General features: G+C 34.9%; 2 protein-coding genes across 3 annotated transcripts; one reads left to right on the forward strand and one right to left on the reverse strand.

The window, feature by feature from the left end:
- Positions 1-4031: 4031 nt before the first annotated feature.
- Positions 4032-16095, forward strand: LOC110720404 (probable manganese-transporting ATPase PDR2). Of its 2 annotated transcripts, XM_021899430.1 has the most exons (23): positions 4032-4129; positions 4242-4324; positions 4740-5021; positions 5564-5656; positions 7159-7349; positions 8007-8079; positions 8225-8397; positions 8480-8651; positions 9169-9273; positions 9395-9505; positions 9592-9678; positions 9782-9964; positions 10475-10525; positions 10615-10740; positions 10837-10916; positions 11750-11858; positions 12341-12469; positions 12605-12670; positions 12751-12822; positions 13395-13546; positions 13719-13830; positions 13912-14028; positions 14650-16095. In XM_021899430.1, the coding sequence occupies exons 3-23, from the start codon at positions 4773-4775 to the stop codon at positions 15745-15747; spliced, it is 3549 nt and encodes a 1182-aa protein (XP_021755122.1). In that variant the 5' UTR covers positions 4032-4129; positions 4242-4324; positions 4740-4772; the 3' UTR covers positions 15748-16095. The 2 variants fall into 2 exon arrangements, with proteins under 2 accessions (XP_021755122.1, XP_021755121.1); XM_021899429.1 differs by having other exon boundaries at positions 4123-4324.
- A 647-nt stretch (positions 16096-16742) lies between these two features.
- Positions 16743-18342, reverse strand: LOC110720405 (ribulose bisphosphate carboxylase small chain 1, chloroplastic-like). Its single transcript, XM_021899431.1, has 3 exons — positions 18100-18342; positions 17291-17425; positions 16743-17188 (listed from the first exon to the last, which is right to left on the reverse strand). The coding sequence occupies exons 1-3, from the start codon at positions 18271-18273 to the stop codon at positions 16958-16960; spliced, it is 540 nt and encodes a 179-aa protein (XP_021755123.1). The 5' UTR covers positions 18274-18342; the 3' UTR covers positions 16743-16957.
- Positions 18343-18952: the final 610 nt, after the last annotated feature.

The following is an 18952-nucleotide window of genomic DNA, read 5'->3' on the forward strand; positions in this document are numbered from 1 at the left end:
CAACAGCAGCAACAACCACAAGAGCTGCAACAACAACAGCAACAACCACAGGAGCTGCAACAACAACAGCAGCAACAACCACAACAACTACAACAACAGCAACAACGACAACCCCAACACTCTAAAATGCCAACGACGTTAGCGCTTTTGTGTTAAAAGTAAAACGCCAACGGCGTTAGCGTTTTTGTGTAAATGTTTTTTTAAAAAAAATTTGCCCAGCAGTAAAACGCCACCCTTGATGGCGTTTTACCTTTGACTAAAAATTAAAAAAAAAAAATGCCCAGGTTAAAACGCCACCCTGGTTGGCGTTTTACCCTGAAAGCTTAGTTTGGTAAATAGTTTTGCCACGCGTCTTGTTTGGGAAATTGTTTTCCAAAAACGCTCAGTTTGGCAATTTTTCCATTTTAAACAATATATATGGACCATGAGTAATAATTTTTTACTTTTCGCTAAAATAAAAGGGATTTTACTGAAACAAACTGGTACGTACATTTACAATAGTTACAAATTAATTAATCAATTTAACTATATAGGTCTAACACTTGAGAGTAAAAAGGTAAAGAAATTTCTTACTCCCAAACATATATATGTCGTAAATAGTGAGACTAACAAACTTGTACGTGACTTCAAAATTACAAAGTGAGTTTTCCAATATCTCTTCCAAGCAAACTTGAATTTTTACATGTGTGTGTTGGAAGGTGAGTGTAAAATTTCTTATGCCTAAACAAAATTGAGAATAAGTGCATAATTTCGTACAAAAATATCAATTATGTTTATGTACAAAACATGTGACTGGTTTAAGAAATTTTAAAAGGATGCGCTTAGGTAAGTACATTTAATTGTATAATATATATAATGTTTAGAAGGACAATTCATGGTGATTATTAGATGTAATGATAGGTGGTCAATTGATTAAGGGAAAAGGAACAATTTAATTATAAACGTCTGATTATAATTAAGTGGTAAAATTATATAAATTTAAGTACTCTTATACAAAGTGAATCTCCATATCATAAAATATCTAACCAATCAACATTATTTCTTGTCAATCATCAATCACCTTCACAATTACACTACCATTCAAATTTTAACCGAGTAACGCAACAAGTCTTAAGCAACGGTCATATACGATTGTAATATACTCTTTTGTAACAATGCGAGTTGTTTGATGGGCTCATTTGTGACTACAAATTGAGATAAGAGCATCTGCCTAAGCTCTGTGGAAAATTATGGGTCATGAATTTTATGTATATTGTATATTTGAATGAGAATTCCTTCAAGAAAAGCCAACCACAAAAATTGAACTTAATCTAAAAGATAAAGACCTCCAACCTATCAACACTCTTAGACAAATATTGAGAAAGTTGAAACAGTGTTTATTGGACAATATTTATTTTCTATATTGCAACGAGTTACTCGATATGATTGTCCCACTAAATTGTCTTTTCACTTATTATTAGTTGCTCCACTAGTCATTTAGACGAGATAGAGAAATTAAGTTTATTTACATTATTGGTTTTATTCTCTTGTTCTTTTCATTTCGAAATTTCTAAATTTGTAATGTAATTTTATTAAATTGACTGTACGTAGCAAAGTAGGACCTCACAAGTAATATTGAGTTTTGCTTACTTGAATTATGACAAAATTTCGATTTAGTTACTTATACAGTCATACTTTTAGGCATGTGAGATAATTTTAATACTATAATTATAAATGGGTTTTTTTTTTTTCACTTAAAGGTGAATGTGCATGACAATTAAATTATGAGAAAAACATTAGTGCTTTTGCAAAATGTAAAGATATGTAGTTTATTGGAGTAGAATTTTGTTTGGTAGACAATTCATTTATTGCTGAAATGAACTGTATAAAGGCTAAAGTACATAAATGCCGTGTGTCATCAACGACCATGGCTGGTTTCACCGAATTAGATAGAAGTATGTATTTATCATTTTTTATTTTTTTTTTATGGTGGTGGTATTACCTTCAATTTAAGGAACACTTTTAGTATCTTAAGAAAATTATTATGTGTTTTAAATAAAATAAAGTAAAAATAAAAAGGTCTATGAATTAGAATAGCATGTTAAGCATGAGTAAAAAGCATAATCTCTTATATCGTAGTTAATAAGTATTGTCTAAACATAAAGAATATAACTCAATTTGACTAGACACGAAAACTTTGGTTTTAATTGTATTAAATTGGACCCCTGGTCCTAAATCAATAAAAATTTCTGATTATGGGACTATATTACTCCGTATTGCCCAATCTAACCTAGGCTAATTGATTTTGCTCGGTCTGATTTCCAATGCATATTGAAATGTGATCATTTGACCCCTCATGATTGCTCTTTCAATAAACTGATTTCCACAAGCCAAAAATGGAATTGATGATACAAAAATATTTTTATTTTTACAACGACAAAAATACGATACTTATGGCAGAGTATAATACTTTTGATTGAGACTTATAATTTTGTAAGTTTTACCTCGTTTTGTGGCATCAGAGTTAACCTATACATACCAAACAGTATGAGGCAATATGATATTACTAAGCATAAAAGGCAACCTATATATGAGTATTTAGGAAGTACATATAAATGTGTTAGCCTTAGTGGTAAAGATACATATACATAGTTGCTTTGGGTTTTGTAGGCAATGATGAAGCAAGTGCATTTTGGGCCTTTGGGGGCGAATAAGGGACCTTTCTTGCAAATTTGGTTGGATTGACCTGTGTGAGGTTCCAATGCAACCCATTAGGATGCCTTATTCTCACCTATAAAAAAAAATGAAACAAGTGCACTTGACTTGGTGTTTGTTGTCAAATCCAAGTTATCCAGCATTTCACATGAATGAATTGGGGTAAGCACTTTTGCCCTCCGCAAGCTTGTTTGGAATTGTAGCACTTAAGATTGGGCATACTACGGGCTAACACGAAAATGGCATGGCCTTAGCTTGCACGAAACTATCACAGGCTCCACATGACATGTGGCATGTCGGTGGACTCGTAACACGAGCAATGCACGGGCATCTTTATCAAATTTTGGCACAAGCTCAACACAAATACACAATACAAGTACATTAAATCAACCCGCTCAATATTGATCAATTTCCAAAAAAAAAAAAGTGTATTGTATTCTATTCGGAGTAAAAACTATCCATGTTGGAACGCCGTACTCTCACACTTTCACCTACTCGACATATATGCATGGACTCTACTTATGAAATATCACGGTAAACCCAACCCAAAATAACTATTGATTCACCGTAATATTATAAACACTAGGTTAGGTCCCGTGCCATGCACGTTAATTTTCAATAACTATATTTAAAATTAACATTATATACTTTCGTATGTTACATACATTAATATCAATTGAATCCTAAAAAACAACAAAAATGGCAAGAAAAAATACACTACTAATCAGCGACATGTGTCATCTTTAGCAAGTATTATTGAAGTTTTCATGGAGTGCTAATTGATTGAAATTATAATCATAAATTATTCAAGGAAATAACAAAAGTATCATTTGTTGGTTTGATATTCGCATTTCATTGTTTAAGCTTGTAGCTTCTATTACATAATTAATAAAAAATTATATAATCTTGTTGTAATAAACGTATGTTGTACATAATTTATACAGTAATCTTTCTTAACAATATAGTCCATAACAAATGATGTTAAGAATATTATTTTCCATATTTTTTGCTTAAGTTTATAGTTGTCAATATATTTATTTTGGAAAGATACATTAAATCTTCAATTATACTTTCTATGTAATTATTACCTTATAAATATATGTAAAAAGAATTATTTTTGAAATTGAATTTTTTTCAAAAAAGTAAAATAAAATAAACTAAGGACATATCGGAGATGACACGTGTCGTTGCTAGTGTGTTTTTTAGTATATAGTTATTGATTGATGATTGATTGATAAACCGCTTGAACACGAGGCACACTTACATGGGCTTGCACGGTTTAACCCGACTTGTGCCCATAACACCAGGAAACCGGTAGCACGTGACATAACACTAACCGGTCTAACCCCGTCAAAACTCAACCCAACTCAAAGAACAAGAACCGTATTCTGTGCTCTTTACTGTAATAGATAAAACAATCGTACACTTTTGCAAGGTACTTTGATTTTAGGGTTGCAGAGATTGATTTACTTCCGAACACTTAATTCGATTTCGGAATGTCCAATCTCTGTTAAATCTTCATCTGATTGTCTGATTTTTTTTTTCAGCGTAACTTCAATCTAGTAATTTACTTTAGCACTGTCAACTCTTTCTCCCATTGCTTCTCGAGCGATTTCTCAAATTTCTCAAGGTTAGTTTTTTCTCCAGTTTTTGGGTTTAACTTCTAAATTTGACATGAACCCATCTTATATTACATAGTTTTGAATTAGTTTTTATCTTTGTTCAATTTGCTATTGTTATTTGTTGTTTCAATTTGATGATTCGATCATGATGGGGTTGTTGGTTTGATTTTGGAGTATATGGGATCGAAAGTTGAAGAATTTCGGTTAATTTGGATTGTATTTATCGAATTTTATGGATTAGGGTTTTAAATTTTTTGTTGTTGATGTAACAATGCAATCCCAGTATTTGATTTTCCTCAGGGCGTCTTCTAGATGTTAGATAGATTAGCTTGATGGGGTTTAAAGATTCAGTCTTTAGAATGATTTTTGCATAATGTCTTGTTTAAATGTTAATTTTGTGTAATGTATTTTTCCCACATGCAGTGGATTGAGAATTTGACTTGGATTTCTATCGAGATGCCGAAATTTTGTATTGGAGGGAAAGTAGTTGATGGAATTGACTTGTTGAAGAAGAAGCAAAAGCTATGGCGACTCGACGTTTGGCCGTTTGCCATTCTTTATGCTCTTTGGTTGGCGTTGATTGTTCCTAGCTTAGATTTAACCGATGCCTTGATAGTTCTTGGCGGTCTTATCACCTTTCACATCTTGATCCTGCTGTTCACAGCTTGGTCTGTGGATTTCAAATGCCTTGTACAATATAACAAGGTATGTGGCATAATTATGATTTTTTTTTTCTTTTGGAATTTCTGTATGATATCTGTTCCCATTGACACCCCTAACTAACTTAACCAAAGTTTACTAAATCAGTCAAAAAGTGGCATGGTGTGTTCTGAAGTCTTAACTGCACCCAATAACAGCTTTTGTTCAAGATATGTTTTTGAAAGGTCATTAATTTGAATAAGGAGATGTTTACTGTGGAGTAGGGGATAATATATGAGCAGTAAAAGTTCCCCAATACGTGAGGCCTTTGTTGACAATTGTAAGGGCTTAACGTTCCTATTGTAGATGCAGTGGGGTGTATAGGTTTATACTACACCTGTAAACCGAAAGCATAACGATCGATATGGGAGTGGAGCTGGTAAATAACATGTGGTAATTAATGGTGCATACATTAGAATTCTATATGAGGGGCTATTTTGTAGATCCTGCTGGCATTTTCGCTCCAAGCAGTCATTTACTTGAAAGCTATTGAGGCGTGGCAGTGGGATCATCTATCAATGAAACAGTTGTCATTTTATGTTCTGCAGGTTGACGATATCCACCAAGCAGATTCTTGCAAAATTACTCCCGCGAAGTTCTGTGGCTCTAAAGAAATTGTCCCGCTTGAGTTCCGTAAACAAGTAAGATCCATTTTTTCCAGGATTTGGTAGGTTTATAGATTTATTAATTGATAAAATTTCTGGTATTTCTGTTCATGAGATGCCTTATTATATCAGGTTTTTGGAGCTTTGTATGCATTAATTAGTGTTGCTTACTCCTATTTAATCTGAGGGTATCAAAACTAAAGATACTGAAATTTAGGTGAGATCATGGGTGATTCTGTATATTTGTAGGTTAGTGAAGGTGCGATGAAAATCTAAGATTTTGAACCCACTCTTTTAATATTTGAGGACACTATACTTTTGGAGCAGTAGATGTTCCTAAACATTTTTATGAGTTTTCCTGCTCTTATTTTTACTGTGGCGGAGGATATTGATTATTGTTTACTTATACATCAATAAGTGGGGATGAAAAAATAATATGATCCATGGAAATCTTCATTGAGATCTTTAGTTCTACTTTTAATTTGATGTTTGCTGATCATACATTCTTACCATCCTTCATTTGTCCTATGATGTTCATAGATATAGGTTTGAGCGTGTAGAGTTTGGGAATTTTTCCAAAGTTGTCTTGATGCTTAAGGGTTAAGCTGGGAAATTATTCTGTGCAAGTTAGATTATTGTTAAGAATAGTGCAATTGTGGGGATATCATCTTTGATGGGAATGCAAACCTCCTTAAGCTACTTGCTTACACAGAGACTAGGGCTTTGCTGGTAGTATTTCAAGAAGCTAGCCTATACAGGTTGTGCTCTGGCTAGGGTCAGCATATGGCTAGATGGTGAAGAAGTGTTTTATCCTTTACGCCATTGCTTTTATCTAGTCCTGTTTTGTTTGATAAACTTCTGTTTAGTGTTCTTAGAAGGTTGGCATGAGATGGATAAGACAATACAATTATTTATTTGATAGATATATAGCCCTCCTATTGTACATGGGCGACCTACTGACCACCGACAGTCTTGGTGGCATATTAATCTATTATTACCTTGTATAATGTTGTTTTCACTGGACTAAATGGATTGCTTTGATGTATATGAAAATTTTTATGCTCCTCTTTTGGATTTTCACTTTGGAGGTTAGTTTCCCTGCGCATGTACAAAGTTAGAACTAAGGTTTAAAGTCGTGCATTTCTGAGTTTTTTTTGTGGGCAACCTTTTCTCTCCTCTGTCACATATGTCTTTGCTTCTCTGGTTTTGTTGATCGGGAAGGACATTAATTCTCTAAGAACTTATAAGAATAAATATTATTATTATTATTAAGGGTCAGTAGGGCACTTCATATGTTGTGGTGTGTGTGTGTGTGTGTGTGTGTGTGTGTGTGTGTGTGTCTGTGTGAGGGGGATTTTAAGACCTTTTAGTCTAGTACGTTAAGTCTTATAACCAGATCCAGATAGGTCTAATTTCATAGTATATCAGACTCCTGGGTAGTATGTTTCTATTTTCTGTGCAATAATGATGATTAATAACAAAGATTTTCTGTGCAATAATGATGATTAATAACAAATAACTTGGTTCACCCTTTGCAGGCAGGTTCCACTGAAGATGAAGAAATTTTCTTTGATTTCAGAAAGCAAAGGTTTATCTATTCAAAGGAAAAGGAGACATTTTACAAGCTTCCTTTCCCAACTAAAGAAACATTTGGATACTATCTCAAAAATACTGGACATGGATCCGAAGCTAAAGTGGTTGCTGCTACAGAAAAATGGGGTCGCAATGTGTAAGTTTTTCTCGCGCAATATGTCTCAAATCTGAATGATTGTATCATCGAATAATTTTATTTTTTTGCAACACGACCACTGTCATCATTATCACCATGACTAGCATGAATAATGTGTGTGGCTCTTGCTGCTACTTGCTAGTAAGAATACTTTTTGCCGTTTTTGGTATCTTTTTACTTTTAAAATTGTAATATATGTTGATCTCATTGTATATTAATTATTCTCAGCTTCCCCAATGATTTTACCAAGTACTTCCAACTATTTTGCTTTCCTGTAGAGTGTACCTTTATGCTCTTTAGACTTAAGCTATGAGCTGGAATTTCTGATGTTAGGGTTTTCTAAATTCATGCTTTTCATCATTTTCTTGCTCTTTTATTTCAATGTAATGGCTTTGCTGGGGATTCTTTTAGATTGATCTCCTTATATCTCTGGAGAGGTAAGACTGCTTCTGTATTTCAGCAGATCGAGTGTAAGTAGAAGCACCCTTTTTTTGCTGTAAGCTCATACTGATTAGGCTAAATGACTGGTGTGTAGATCACATCAAAATTTGATATACAATTTTTTTCTAATGCTGTTTCATATTGCAAAAACATGGATGATATACATATATTTTTTTTCCTGATTCCTTTTACTCCACTTTGTAAATGTTGCTGCAGATTTGAGTACCCCCAACCAACTTTTCAGAAACTAATGAAAGAGCACTGCATGGAGCCCTTTTTTGTTTTCCAGGTTTGCTTCTTCTGGTGTACTTTTTTTGTGTGTGTTGATTTGTTTCTGCTTGTAGAACTTCCCTGCTCCTGTTTGTCATTTACTTAAAATTTCAGATAATTTTTTACCTTGTATATGATTTTGAGTTGATTTTTTCTGTGTTTAGGTCTTCTGTGTAGGTCTCTGGTGTTTAGATGAATATTGGTATTACAGTCTGTTCACCTTGTTCATGCTGTTCATGTTTGAGTCAACTATGGCAAAAACCCGCTTAAAAACTTTGACGGAGCTTAGACGTGTACGAGTTGATAGCCAGACACTAATGGTGCATCGTTGTGGCAAGTATGTGATTATTTATGCTGTATCAGTTTGTTTATTGGATTTAGAATTCAGTTTCTGATGGTGAATTGGTGATGCATTGCAGGTGGGTGAAACTTTCTGGAACAGACCTTCTTCCCGGAGATGTTATTTCTATTGGACGTGCATCTGGTCAAAATGGCGAAGATAAGTCTGTCCCAGCAGATATGTTATTATTAGCTGGAAGTGCTATTGTCAACGAGGCCATTCTCACAGGCGAGTCTACTCCTCAGTGGAAGGTGCTTCTTCTCCCTTTGCATTTCATTTCAAGTTTGTCTTGGTGTAGTGGCTTCTGCTGAGTTTTGTTGCATTCAGTGATAATGGAATCTTACTCAGACATGTTAATGTTGGTTGATAATTTTTTAATCTTAAATTCTTTTAAATGTTGTCTTATTTGAAAAAACAGGCAAGTCAGAACCCACCACTGAGGGCTGGGCAGGGTTGAGGGGAATTCCTGAGTTGAGCCCCTTGAGTATTAAACCCCTGTCAATGGGGTTGATGTTGAAAGGGCTCATGACTCTCCTCCTCCTCCTGAGTTTAGCTTGTCTCTATGTTTTATATTACCTGAAATTGCTGATCAAGGGATCATACTAAATTTTTCTATATGTAACTGAAATAGAAAACTTAACATAATACTATTATTAGAAGCTCAGTTGTAGCATTGGCATTGATACACCAAGTCAGTTAGATGTATTTGTTTGAGAACTAAAGTGCTGGATTGTGATATAGTGAGTTTTGAAACTCGGAAATTTGTAGGTATCCACCACAGCCAGATCTGCTGAGGAGAAGCTTTCAATTAAAAAAGATAAAAGCCATATGCTTTTTGGTGGTACAAAAATATTGCAGCACACTCCAGATAAGGTAGTTTTTTTTTTTATTTTTTTTTTTTTTATTTTTTTTTTTTTTTATTTTCCATCTTACTGTTATATTAGTATAATATTATGCTCAAACTTTTCTTCACTGATATGCTGTGATGTATCAGTCTTTTCCTCTGAAAACCCCTGATGGTGGCTGTGTAGCTGTTGTCTTACGAACTGGTTTCGAGACAAGTCAAGGGAAATTGATGCGCACGATATTATTTTCTACTGAGAGAGTATGTAATCTTCTTGTCTGTCACTATTTCCCTGTTGGTACACTTGATGTAATCTTCTCACAACATAACATGCCATTTTGTATCAGGTTACGGCAAACAGTTGGGAAAGTGGATTATTCATCTTATTCTTGGTTGTATTTGCAGTTATAGCTGCTGGTTATGTATTGATGAAGGCAAGTACATGTTTGCATAGTTTAATACTATTTAATTTGTGTGCATTTCAACTCTTTAAAGCTAGTATGACTATGCTTCTGATAAGCAAAGTGTCTTTTGTAGGGATTGGAGGACCCTACCAGGAGCAGATACAAACTTATCCTGAGTTGTTCGCTGATTATCACTTCTGTTATACCCCCTGAACTTCCTATGGAGTTATCGATAGCTGTCAATACTTCCCTTATTGCTTTAGCTAGACGTGGAATATTTTGCACAGAACCATTCCGAATTCCATTTGCTGGGAAGGTGAGTGACTTTTTCCATAAAAGCCTCCAAAATTATTTCTACCTGAATTTTCATCATTTTGAAGATTTGAAATTTGTGTTGTAAATTTCTCTTAGAGGAGAGGTATGGTTATGTGCTGGACTGATTTACAGAACTTGCTTAAGACTTTGTGATACCCCCGAGCTCAGAGATCCTGATAGTAAACCCCATACACTTCTTTATTTTGGTTTTTGATTTCAATAATATTTTGGTTTTAGTTTCTCCAAAACACAAACAATATCTGGAATTATATTCCAATGGGTTCACCAAGCTCTAAGTTATGTCTAATAGCTTAAGGCAGTTTGGTCCATTGTTCCATGTGTTGCGGTACCTGTCTGAATTTATTGATCTTGAACATTATGGTTAGCTTTTTGATGCGCTGGGTTATATATGATGGGACTTGCAACATTGACATTAACCTATGACAAAATAAGCATCGACGTCTCTTCTTTGCTAGAATTCTGAGCTTTTTATTCACTCTATTATTTGCAGGTTGATATATGTTGCTTTGACAAGACAGGAACCCTGACTTCAGATGATATGGTGTGCCTTATATTCGCTTTGTTAAATGAGTCTACTTGAGCCCAAGATTCTTTCAACTCCTTATATAATATTTTTGTTGTTGCCCTTAGGAATTCTCAGGTGTGGTTGGATCCACAGAAAGTCTGGAATTAGAGACAGACATGAAAAAAGTACCAGGTCGAACACTGGAGATTCTTGCTTCTTGTCACGCCTTAGTATTTGTTGACAACAAGCTGGTATGCTTTACTATTCAGTTAGTCGTCAAAATTATTTGCTGCGTACAACTTCTAATATCTTCAGAGTTTTTTTTTTTTGTTTTTTTTTAAATCCAGGTTGGTGATCCTCTTGAGAAGGCTGCTTTGAAAGGAATTGACTGGTCCTACAAATCTGACGAGAAGGCGATGCCTAAAAAGTAAGAGATGGCATTAGTGTCAAGTATTATTTTATCTACACACTTTAATACCCTTTATCAGTTCTATGGCTTTCTTACTCCATGTTTTAGGATGTCATAATTCCAGCAATCATTTGCACCAAAGACATTTCACCAAAACTCCCCCCATCCCTTTACTTCAGTGCTTTTGTACTCACATGGAGTATTAAGGACTGTCTTATTTATAAATGTCCATGTACCTCATACATTCTTTTGCCTGCTGTTTTTGTTGGTTGGAACTTGATCTGTTCTTATGGTTTTGGGCCCTTTTGGCCATGTATATATACAACTCAGTTATGTTAATGACCACCACCACAACCTGTAGCCTGTAGGGGCGTAGATTGTAGTATAAATCAGCTTATTAAGGGAATATTTGGGAAGATTCAGATATATGTCATGTCAGGCTTATAATCACTAAAGAGGCTTTTTTTGTTCTACCAACTTTTTTGGTTAGGTTATGTATCAATGCTAGTATGAAAAGCTTTGCCATAATTAGTACCTCATACATTCAAACATCCAGACAGCATCTACTTTGTTGCCTTCTCTGTTATTGTTTGTTGTATTATAAAGTATTGAAGCCTGTGAGGCTATGTGCCTCCAACCCTCATACTTAACTGACACACATCAGTTATCAAACTACACCACAACAGAAAAAGATTACATCAGACCACACCAGATATCCTCGCTCTAATACAATTCTTTGTTTTTTCTGCGAGAACTGCATGTTTTGCAACTTGCATGATAGGATCGCAAATGCTATGCAAATTTTGAGTACTTGTGAACTGATGTGTTTGTTTGATCTATCATTTTTGTAGGGGTAATGGAAATCCTGTGCAAATCGTTCAACGGCATCACTTTGCATCTCACTTAAAACGAATGGCAGTGGTTGTACGTGTTGATGAGAATTTTTTATCATTTGTGAAGGTTTGTCTCTGCACCTCTCTCCTGATTTTTCATTGGTAAATCATGAGCTAGTATGTATGTAATTAGCTGTGAATAAGAAAATACAGATGCTGGATCTGCATCAATTAAGATGGAATTCGTGAAACCATAAAAACTAAAAAATAACTATTGCAAATGCTGGAGTCCAGGCATTTTATGCTACAATTTCATTACCTCTGTGTGTCTGCGCTTGCGCATGTGTTATTTTCTTTGTATAATTTCAAATAGTCCTGATGTCAATTTATTGTTTCTTTGTCGATATGGAAGTCTGTATAATACGTGAATAATAAGCATGTTTAGAACAATCCTGTTCTTTCTCTGCAGAACTATACGTTTAATGTGTATGTTCTCTGTTGATTTGTTTCTCATACAATGAATCTTGGCTGTTGAGTAGTTGATTATTGTGCAATTATGTAAAATCATGTGTGGCTTAGACTCCATGTGTATCACTTTTTATGATCCAGGGTGCACCTGAAACTATTCAAGATAGACTTATAGACTTGCCATCCTCATATGTCGAAACGTACAAAAAATATACACGTCAAGGATCTAGGGTTTTGGCCCTGGCATACAAACCCCTTCCAGAGATGACAGTAAGCTTTCTTCCATTTTATTTCATCAGTTCTGATTTATGAAATGCAAAGTTTGTTACCCACTTTATGTTCACCGTGCTGTATGGATTGGTTTATTTGCCTTAATTATTGTTTGATTTGTTTGGCTACCTGAAGGTCAGTGAAGCCAGAAGCCTGGATCGAGATGTGGTGGAAAGGGACCTAACTTTTGCTGGTTTTGCGGTAGGCTGTACTATTGTGCATTTTTGTCTTACTGTATCATTTTTGTCTCCTGGTATCCTTAAATTTTCTTCTAATTTCAGGTTTTTAATTGCCCTATCCGCCATGACTCAGCCTCTGTATTGGCTGAACTAAAAGGGTCCTCGCATGATCTGGTAAGGAAGTCAATGTCTTAGTTCACTTGAGATAATTCCTGCCTTATGTCATTTTTTTATAGCCCATTAAAATTTGCTGTTGATTAATTGTTGACTTCAGTAATAATTGCGTAACTTGTTTGGTATAGTGTAAAGTGGGAATGACTTCTGCCATAATAGGGAATTTTTTTTGAAATGTATTCTATATCCTTTCAGGTAATACTTTGTTCAATTATCATGTAATGAGAAAGAGTGAATGAAGCATAGCAGCTATTAATTTCTTCCAGTTGATCTTTTGCTTCTTCCATCCATTATATAGATCTTTGGCACTTCTAAAGTTATATTTTATTGAAGCAATTTGATAAATGTGTAAGCCATTCTTGAAATATAAAACCAACATATAAAAGCGGATTGTGTGTATTTGGCTGGAAAACTATCATATGAGTAATTCATATGATCCTGCTGCATCTTTATGTAATTACTAATTGTAACTTAACTTTGAATTTCTATTTCCACTTGTGCGTTCACTATATCTCTTCCAACTCTTGATCAATGACTGATGTTGCCTTTTACACTTTGGGGAATCCTTGCAGGTGATGATCACTGGTGATCAAGCACTAACTGCTTGCCATGTTGCTGGTCAAGTGCATATCATTTCCAGACCAGCACTAATTCTATCTGCAGTAAAGGGTAGTGACAGATATGACTGGGTTTCACCAGATGAAACTGAGACCTTACCTTTCAAGTAAGCCCGACTAATTCTCCTCACACCCTTACCTATTTATGGCTACTTATGCATTTATATGATATACAAGCATTTAAACATTGAAAAATTGAAAATGTTGCCTATTTCCTCATGCTACTTTTCCATCTACTTTTCTTTTATTTGTTTTGATGAACTAGACTTTTTTTTCCAGTGCAAATGAGGTTGAGGCTTTGGCTGACTCACATGATCTTTGTATTGGTGGTGATTGCTTTGAGATGCTGCAGCGAACATCGGCTGTTCTGCTAGTTGTGCCTTTTGTTAAGGTTTGCGAATTCCAATGTTTGAGTGTTGAAGTTTGGAGAAGAATTTTAATTCATTTTAACTTATTTCTGTCTATAAATCAGGTTTTTGCTAGGGTTGCTCCTGAACAGAAAGAGCTTATTTTGACCACACTAAAAACTGTGGGAAGGATGACACTAATGTGTGGTGATGGTACAAATGATGTTGGAGCTCTCAAGCAGGTAATGTTTGGTAAAATAAATGTCTGATCTTCATTTCTGCTGCCTATGATCTTTTATTTTGCTGCTTCTTTAGAATATTTCATGTATTTTGGGGCATTTGTGAGTTATTTTGTGGAATATTCTTTTTTTACTTTTGGTATATTCAGCCATTATGCGACATTCTAGTTGGCAACTTTTTGGGGTTCTGTATCTTCTTCCCTTTTTATTTCAAAAAGATCATTTCGAAGGGTCCAAGTGGGAACTCATATAATCCAATCATTTTTTTGTTAGACCTGCATTTTGGATAGACAATGACCTAAGACCTATGCGTCTTTTCATAAAGTAAACTTGATCTAGTTTTTAATTTCTGTAAGCTAGTTTCATTTGGTTTCATACTCAACAGGATGTTCAATTTTTGTGTTAAATTTATATATCCTTATCTGTAGCTGTGATTGAACTTGGATAATACTTTTTGGCTCTAAATTTAACTCATCTGAACTCATTAGCCCTTTTTTTGAATTTTATGGCCTTGATTTTATCTGAAATTAACTAGAGTTATCTGAACCTAGTTTTGCATCTATAGCTCCAAGCTTCCCACATGAAGTGTGCTTTAATACTCTTAATTTATTGTTATGTTATTAGGCACATGTTGGGGTGGCTTTGCTAAATGCTGTGCCCGGAGATTCCTCCATAACTGCAAAAAATGAAACTAGTGCATCCAAGTCCAAGAAGCCAAAGGTTGCTTCTGAGGATAAGAAAGCTGTCAATGTTAGTGGTGAAGGCTCTTCAAAAAAGAAATCTGCTTCAAAATCTGAATCCTCTACCCAAGCAGCTGGCAATAAGCATCTGACTGCAGTTGAGTTGCAGAAGCAGAAGCTAGAGAAAATGTTAGAAGAGATGAATGACGATGGTGATGGTCGTTCAGCACCCATTGTGAAGCTTGGGGATGCCTCGATGGCCTCACCTTTCACTGCAAAGCATGCATCAGTGGCCCCAACTACAGATATTATTCGCCAGGGTAGGAGTACTCTTGTTACCACACTTCAGATGTTCAAGATCCTTGGTCTTAACTGCCTTGCAACTGCCTATGTGCTCAGTGTCATGAACTTGGATGGTGTCAAACTTGGTGATGTCCAAGCAACTATTAGTGGGGTTTTCACTGCTTCTTTTTTCCTATTCATCTCCCATGCTCGCCCGCTTCAAACACTCTCGGCTGATCGACCCCACCCTAATATATTCTGCTGCTACGTTTTTCTCTCTCTACTTGGACAGTTTTCTGTCCATCTGTTCTACTTGATTAGTTCCGTGAAGGAGGCTGAGAAATACATGCCTGATGAGTGTATTGAACCAGACTCTGATTTCCATCCAAATCTGGTAAATACAGTTTCATACATGGTTGGAATGATGTTGCAGGTTGCCACTTTTGCAGTGAATTATATGGGGCATCCTTTCAACCAGAGCATTACAGAAAACAAGCCCTTCCTATACGCTCTTGTGTCAGCAGTCGGATTTTTCGTTGTCATCACATCTGATCTGTTCAGGGACCTCAATGACTGGCTAAAATTGGTGCCCATGCCAAAACCTTTGAGAAATAAGCTGTTGATTTGGGCTTTGTCTATGTTCTTGATTTGCTATTTCTGGGAAAAGTTTTTGAGATGGGTATTCCCTGGAAAAATGCCCGCATGGAGGAAACGCCAACAACAAGCTGTGGCTAACTTGGAGAAGAAGAAAAATGAGTAAATTTCAGACGGTTACAGATGAAATTTTCTCTTCAATGCTCGAGCCTCACTTGCCTGCTGCTGCTGCCATACATCGATGGAGCAAAAAGGAGCCAGCTTACATGCAGCCACATAACATGTTTAAAATGTATTTCATGCTGGCTGTTGTTGGGCATTTTTGTTAGGACATGCTTCCCCATTCTTTGTAATGATTAGAGATGTTTGTTATGATAATTATGGTCCTTCGCAGCCATAGTGATAGCGGTTCTTACATTTAACGTACGCCTGGAAAGGTTATTTATGTTCTCTCTAGTTGAATACCTATTTACAATCTCATAAGATTATATGAAGTTATACCACTATTTTTTCATTCAGTTGCATTCAGATTTTTTTTGCTGGTGTTTAGTTATAAATTTAAAGGCTGTAATGTCCTATAATCTGGTCCCAAGTTCATTACATGGCCAGCATTGAGGCAGAGAATTGGCAACGCTTGGGTCTGATCTTTTTTGGTCCTTACCTCTCGTCACGAGTAGCAGTCTGATGTTTAAATCTTCAGGGCACTGCTTCTGTCCTGATATGCACCGCGTCTAGAAATTTCTTAGTTGTAATACAGCAGTCTGATGTTCTATTCTACAGGCACTGCTACTATCCTGATATGCACCGCATCTAGAATTTTCTCAGTTGTAATATCAACTCGTAATGTGACAAGTAAAGGCAGACAGATCTAAAGGCTAGTATTATCTTGCTTGGATTGTACTGTATATTCTCATATAAGTTCATAACCTTGAAAATGAAATAATTCTGTTAATTGAACTTAATTACACATCAAAATGTCAGTTTCATTATTGTCAGCTGTTTATGCTATGAAGATCAAAGATTCAACTCATATACTCGAGTTGTACTTGTTCTAATTTCGACGTAAATCTCTCTAATATCCTTATATTTGCAATCATATTTAGGTACATTGTGGAAAGAAGGTAATTTTGCAAGAAAGTAGTGCATTTGACAAAGTAAGAATTGGAAGAAGTTGTAAATATATAATTGTTAGGGACAAAAGCTATTATTATAGAGTACAATGCTCAACATTCCCATTCCATTAAAACATCCGAAAAGACATCAACTTAAGAAGGGAAAATAAAAAACAAAAAGTGTTTTGAACAAGAAATAAAACATCGAGTACTAACTACACTTGTTCAACAAAATAATGCACAAAAACATTGTTGATTTTAAATTTAGTAGCCTTCTGGCTTGTAGGCAATGAAACTGATGCATTGCACTTGACGGAAGCTGTCGAATCCAATGATACGGATGAAGGCGTTGGGGTACGCCTTCTTGGCCTCCTCGAGCTCGTTAACAACCTGGGTTGGGTCAGTGCAACCAAACATAGGCAACTTCCACATTGTCCAGTATCGTCCATCATAGTATCCTGGTGACCTGTGGTTCTCACGGTACACAAATCCGTGCTACAATAAATAATAACTCAAAATGTGTTAGCTATGTACACACGTAAATATATAATATGTTATTAACCAATAAAAAAATATTGTAATTAATGTGGAACTTACCTCGGTCTCGAATTCTAAGCAAGGAACCCATCCCTTGTTAAGAAGGTATTGGACTTCACTAAGCAAAGACTCAGTGGTTAGAGGTGGAAGGTAAGACAAGGTCTCGAACTTCTTCTTGCCAACTGGTGGCCATACCTGCAATTTAATCAACAATTCTAATTAGGGTATATTCACTCCAACTTAATTTCAGTTCACTTCAGTTTAGCTCCAATTACTTTAGTTTAGTTTAGTTCAGTTCCTAATTTTCTTCTTTAATAAAATATTCATTTCAACTTTGTTCAATTCAGCTCCGCTTCAATTAATTTAGTTCAGTAAATGTGAACAGTTCCTTAATTATATGAATTTTTTAATTTCTTATTACTTTTATAATTAAATTTTTTGTAAATGAAAAAAATGAAGGTATAAATATCATAAATTATTTACAAAGTCTAGACTTTTGTTAAGTTTTAAGTTATAGATCCCAAAAAAAAATTAACTAATTTTATGCTCTGTAGTTTGTACTCTATATCAAATAAACATAACTCCAATAGAAAATATACACTATAATCCTGGGTTAGCGAGTTTATCCTAAAATTGTCAATCTATATATCCAAATCAACTAATTTTCGAAATATCTTTTTCATTTCATGATGTATGATGTATGAATTAACGTATGACAATTAAAATACCAATACATTGTCCGTGACTTATAACTTAAAATAAAAAGTCAATATAATATTTCTAACTACTCCGTAATTTTAAAACCCTAATAAAATAACAAACAATTTCTTAATTTAAACTTCATATTAGTAGTAGTAGTAGTAGTATACCTGCATGCATTGGACTCTTCCACCGTTGCTAGCAAGGGAGGTAATGTCATCATTCTTCTTGGTGACGGGGAAGGCGACGGTCGACTTCAAGCCGTTGAAAGGAGCCACCATGCTGGCTTGAGCCGGGGCACGGACGGCGGCAACTGCGGTGGATGAGATAACGGAGGAAGCCATTTTGTAACACTAGTTCACTACTCTTTTACTTACTACTATTACAAATTTTATTTCTTGTTACAACTTTCTATGTTACAACCTTACTATATATAAAGACCTTATACTTCCTCTATGTGTTATTTTTAACAAGTGGATATGATTTTAGGATTATTTAATCTTGACCGTTGATTCCTGTTAGGTGTTGATATTACACTTTAGCTACCACATACATGGGAGTAATTTCTATTTTTATTTTTATTTTTTTATTTAATTTTTTGAATTTTTTTTTGAATTACTTGGTTACTAAGCACCATGGATTGATGCCACGTGGCAAAACCCAAATCTTATCTCTTCTTTACAAAAATAGATGATAAGAAAAAAAAATGTGTGATGGTTGTGAATTCATGAGATCCTAACTCTATCTTTAATTTGTTGAGATGTGGTATGATATAATATATGGTTTATTTCAACCCATTTTAGCAAGGGATTTTAGACCATACCTTTCTTCAGAAAATTTATTGGATTTTTCTTATGTGTAAACATCACCTTTTCCAATTGATGTTTATGATGACTTTTGAAGGATTAATATGATTGGTTATATATGCCTAATGTAGGACATTATTGATCATTATCAATGCTTATTATTTGACGATTACGCAATGTTATTTTCTCACTTATCTTAGAAAAATATATTTTAAAA

The sequence above is a fragment of the Chenopodium quinoa genome, unplaced genomic scaffold, assembly GCF_001683475.1.
Source record: "Chenopodium quinoa cultivar QQ74 unplaced genomic scaffold, ASM168347v1, whole genome shotgun sequence".
Lineage (NCBI taxonomy): Eukaryota > Viridiplantae > Streptophyta > Magnoliopsida > Caryophyllales > Amaranthaceae > Chenopodium > Chenopodium quinoa.

Excerpts from the sequence above, each read along its gene's own strand:
- LOC110720404 (XM_021899430.1), top strand. The coding sequence starts at position 4,773 with ATGCCGAAATTTTGTATTGGAGGGAAAGTAGTTGATGGAATTGACTTG. Across the intron at positions 9,965-10,474 it reads GAATTCCATTTGCTGGGAAG|GTTGATATATGTTGCTTTGA; the intron begins GTGAGTGACTTT and ends TATTATTTGCAG. Across the intron at positions 10,526-10,614 it reads CCCTGACTTCAGATGATATG|GAATTCTCAGGTGTGGTTGG; the intron begins GTGTGCCTTATA and ends TGTTGCCCTTAG.
- LOC110720405 (XM_021899431.1), bottom strand. The coding sequence starts at position 18,273 with ATGGCTTCCTCCGTTATCTCATCCACCGCAGTTGCCGCCGTCCGTGCC. Across the intron at positions 17,426-18,099 it reads GAAGAGTCCAATGCATGCAG|GTATGGCCACCAGTTGGCAA; the intron begins GTATACTACTAC and ends ATTAAATTGCAG. Across the intron at positions 17,189-17,290 it reads GCTTAGAATTCGAGACCGAG|CACGGATTTGTGTACCGTGA; the intron begins GTAAGTTCCACA and ends TATTTATTGTAG.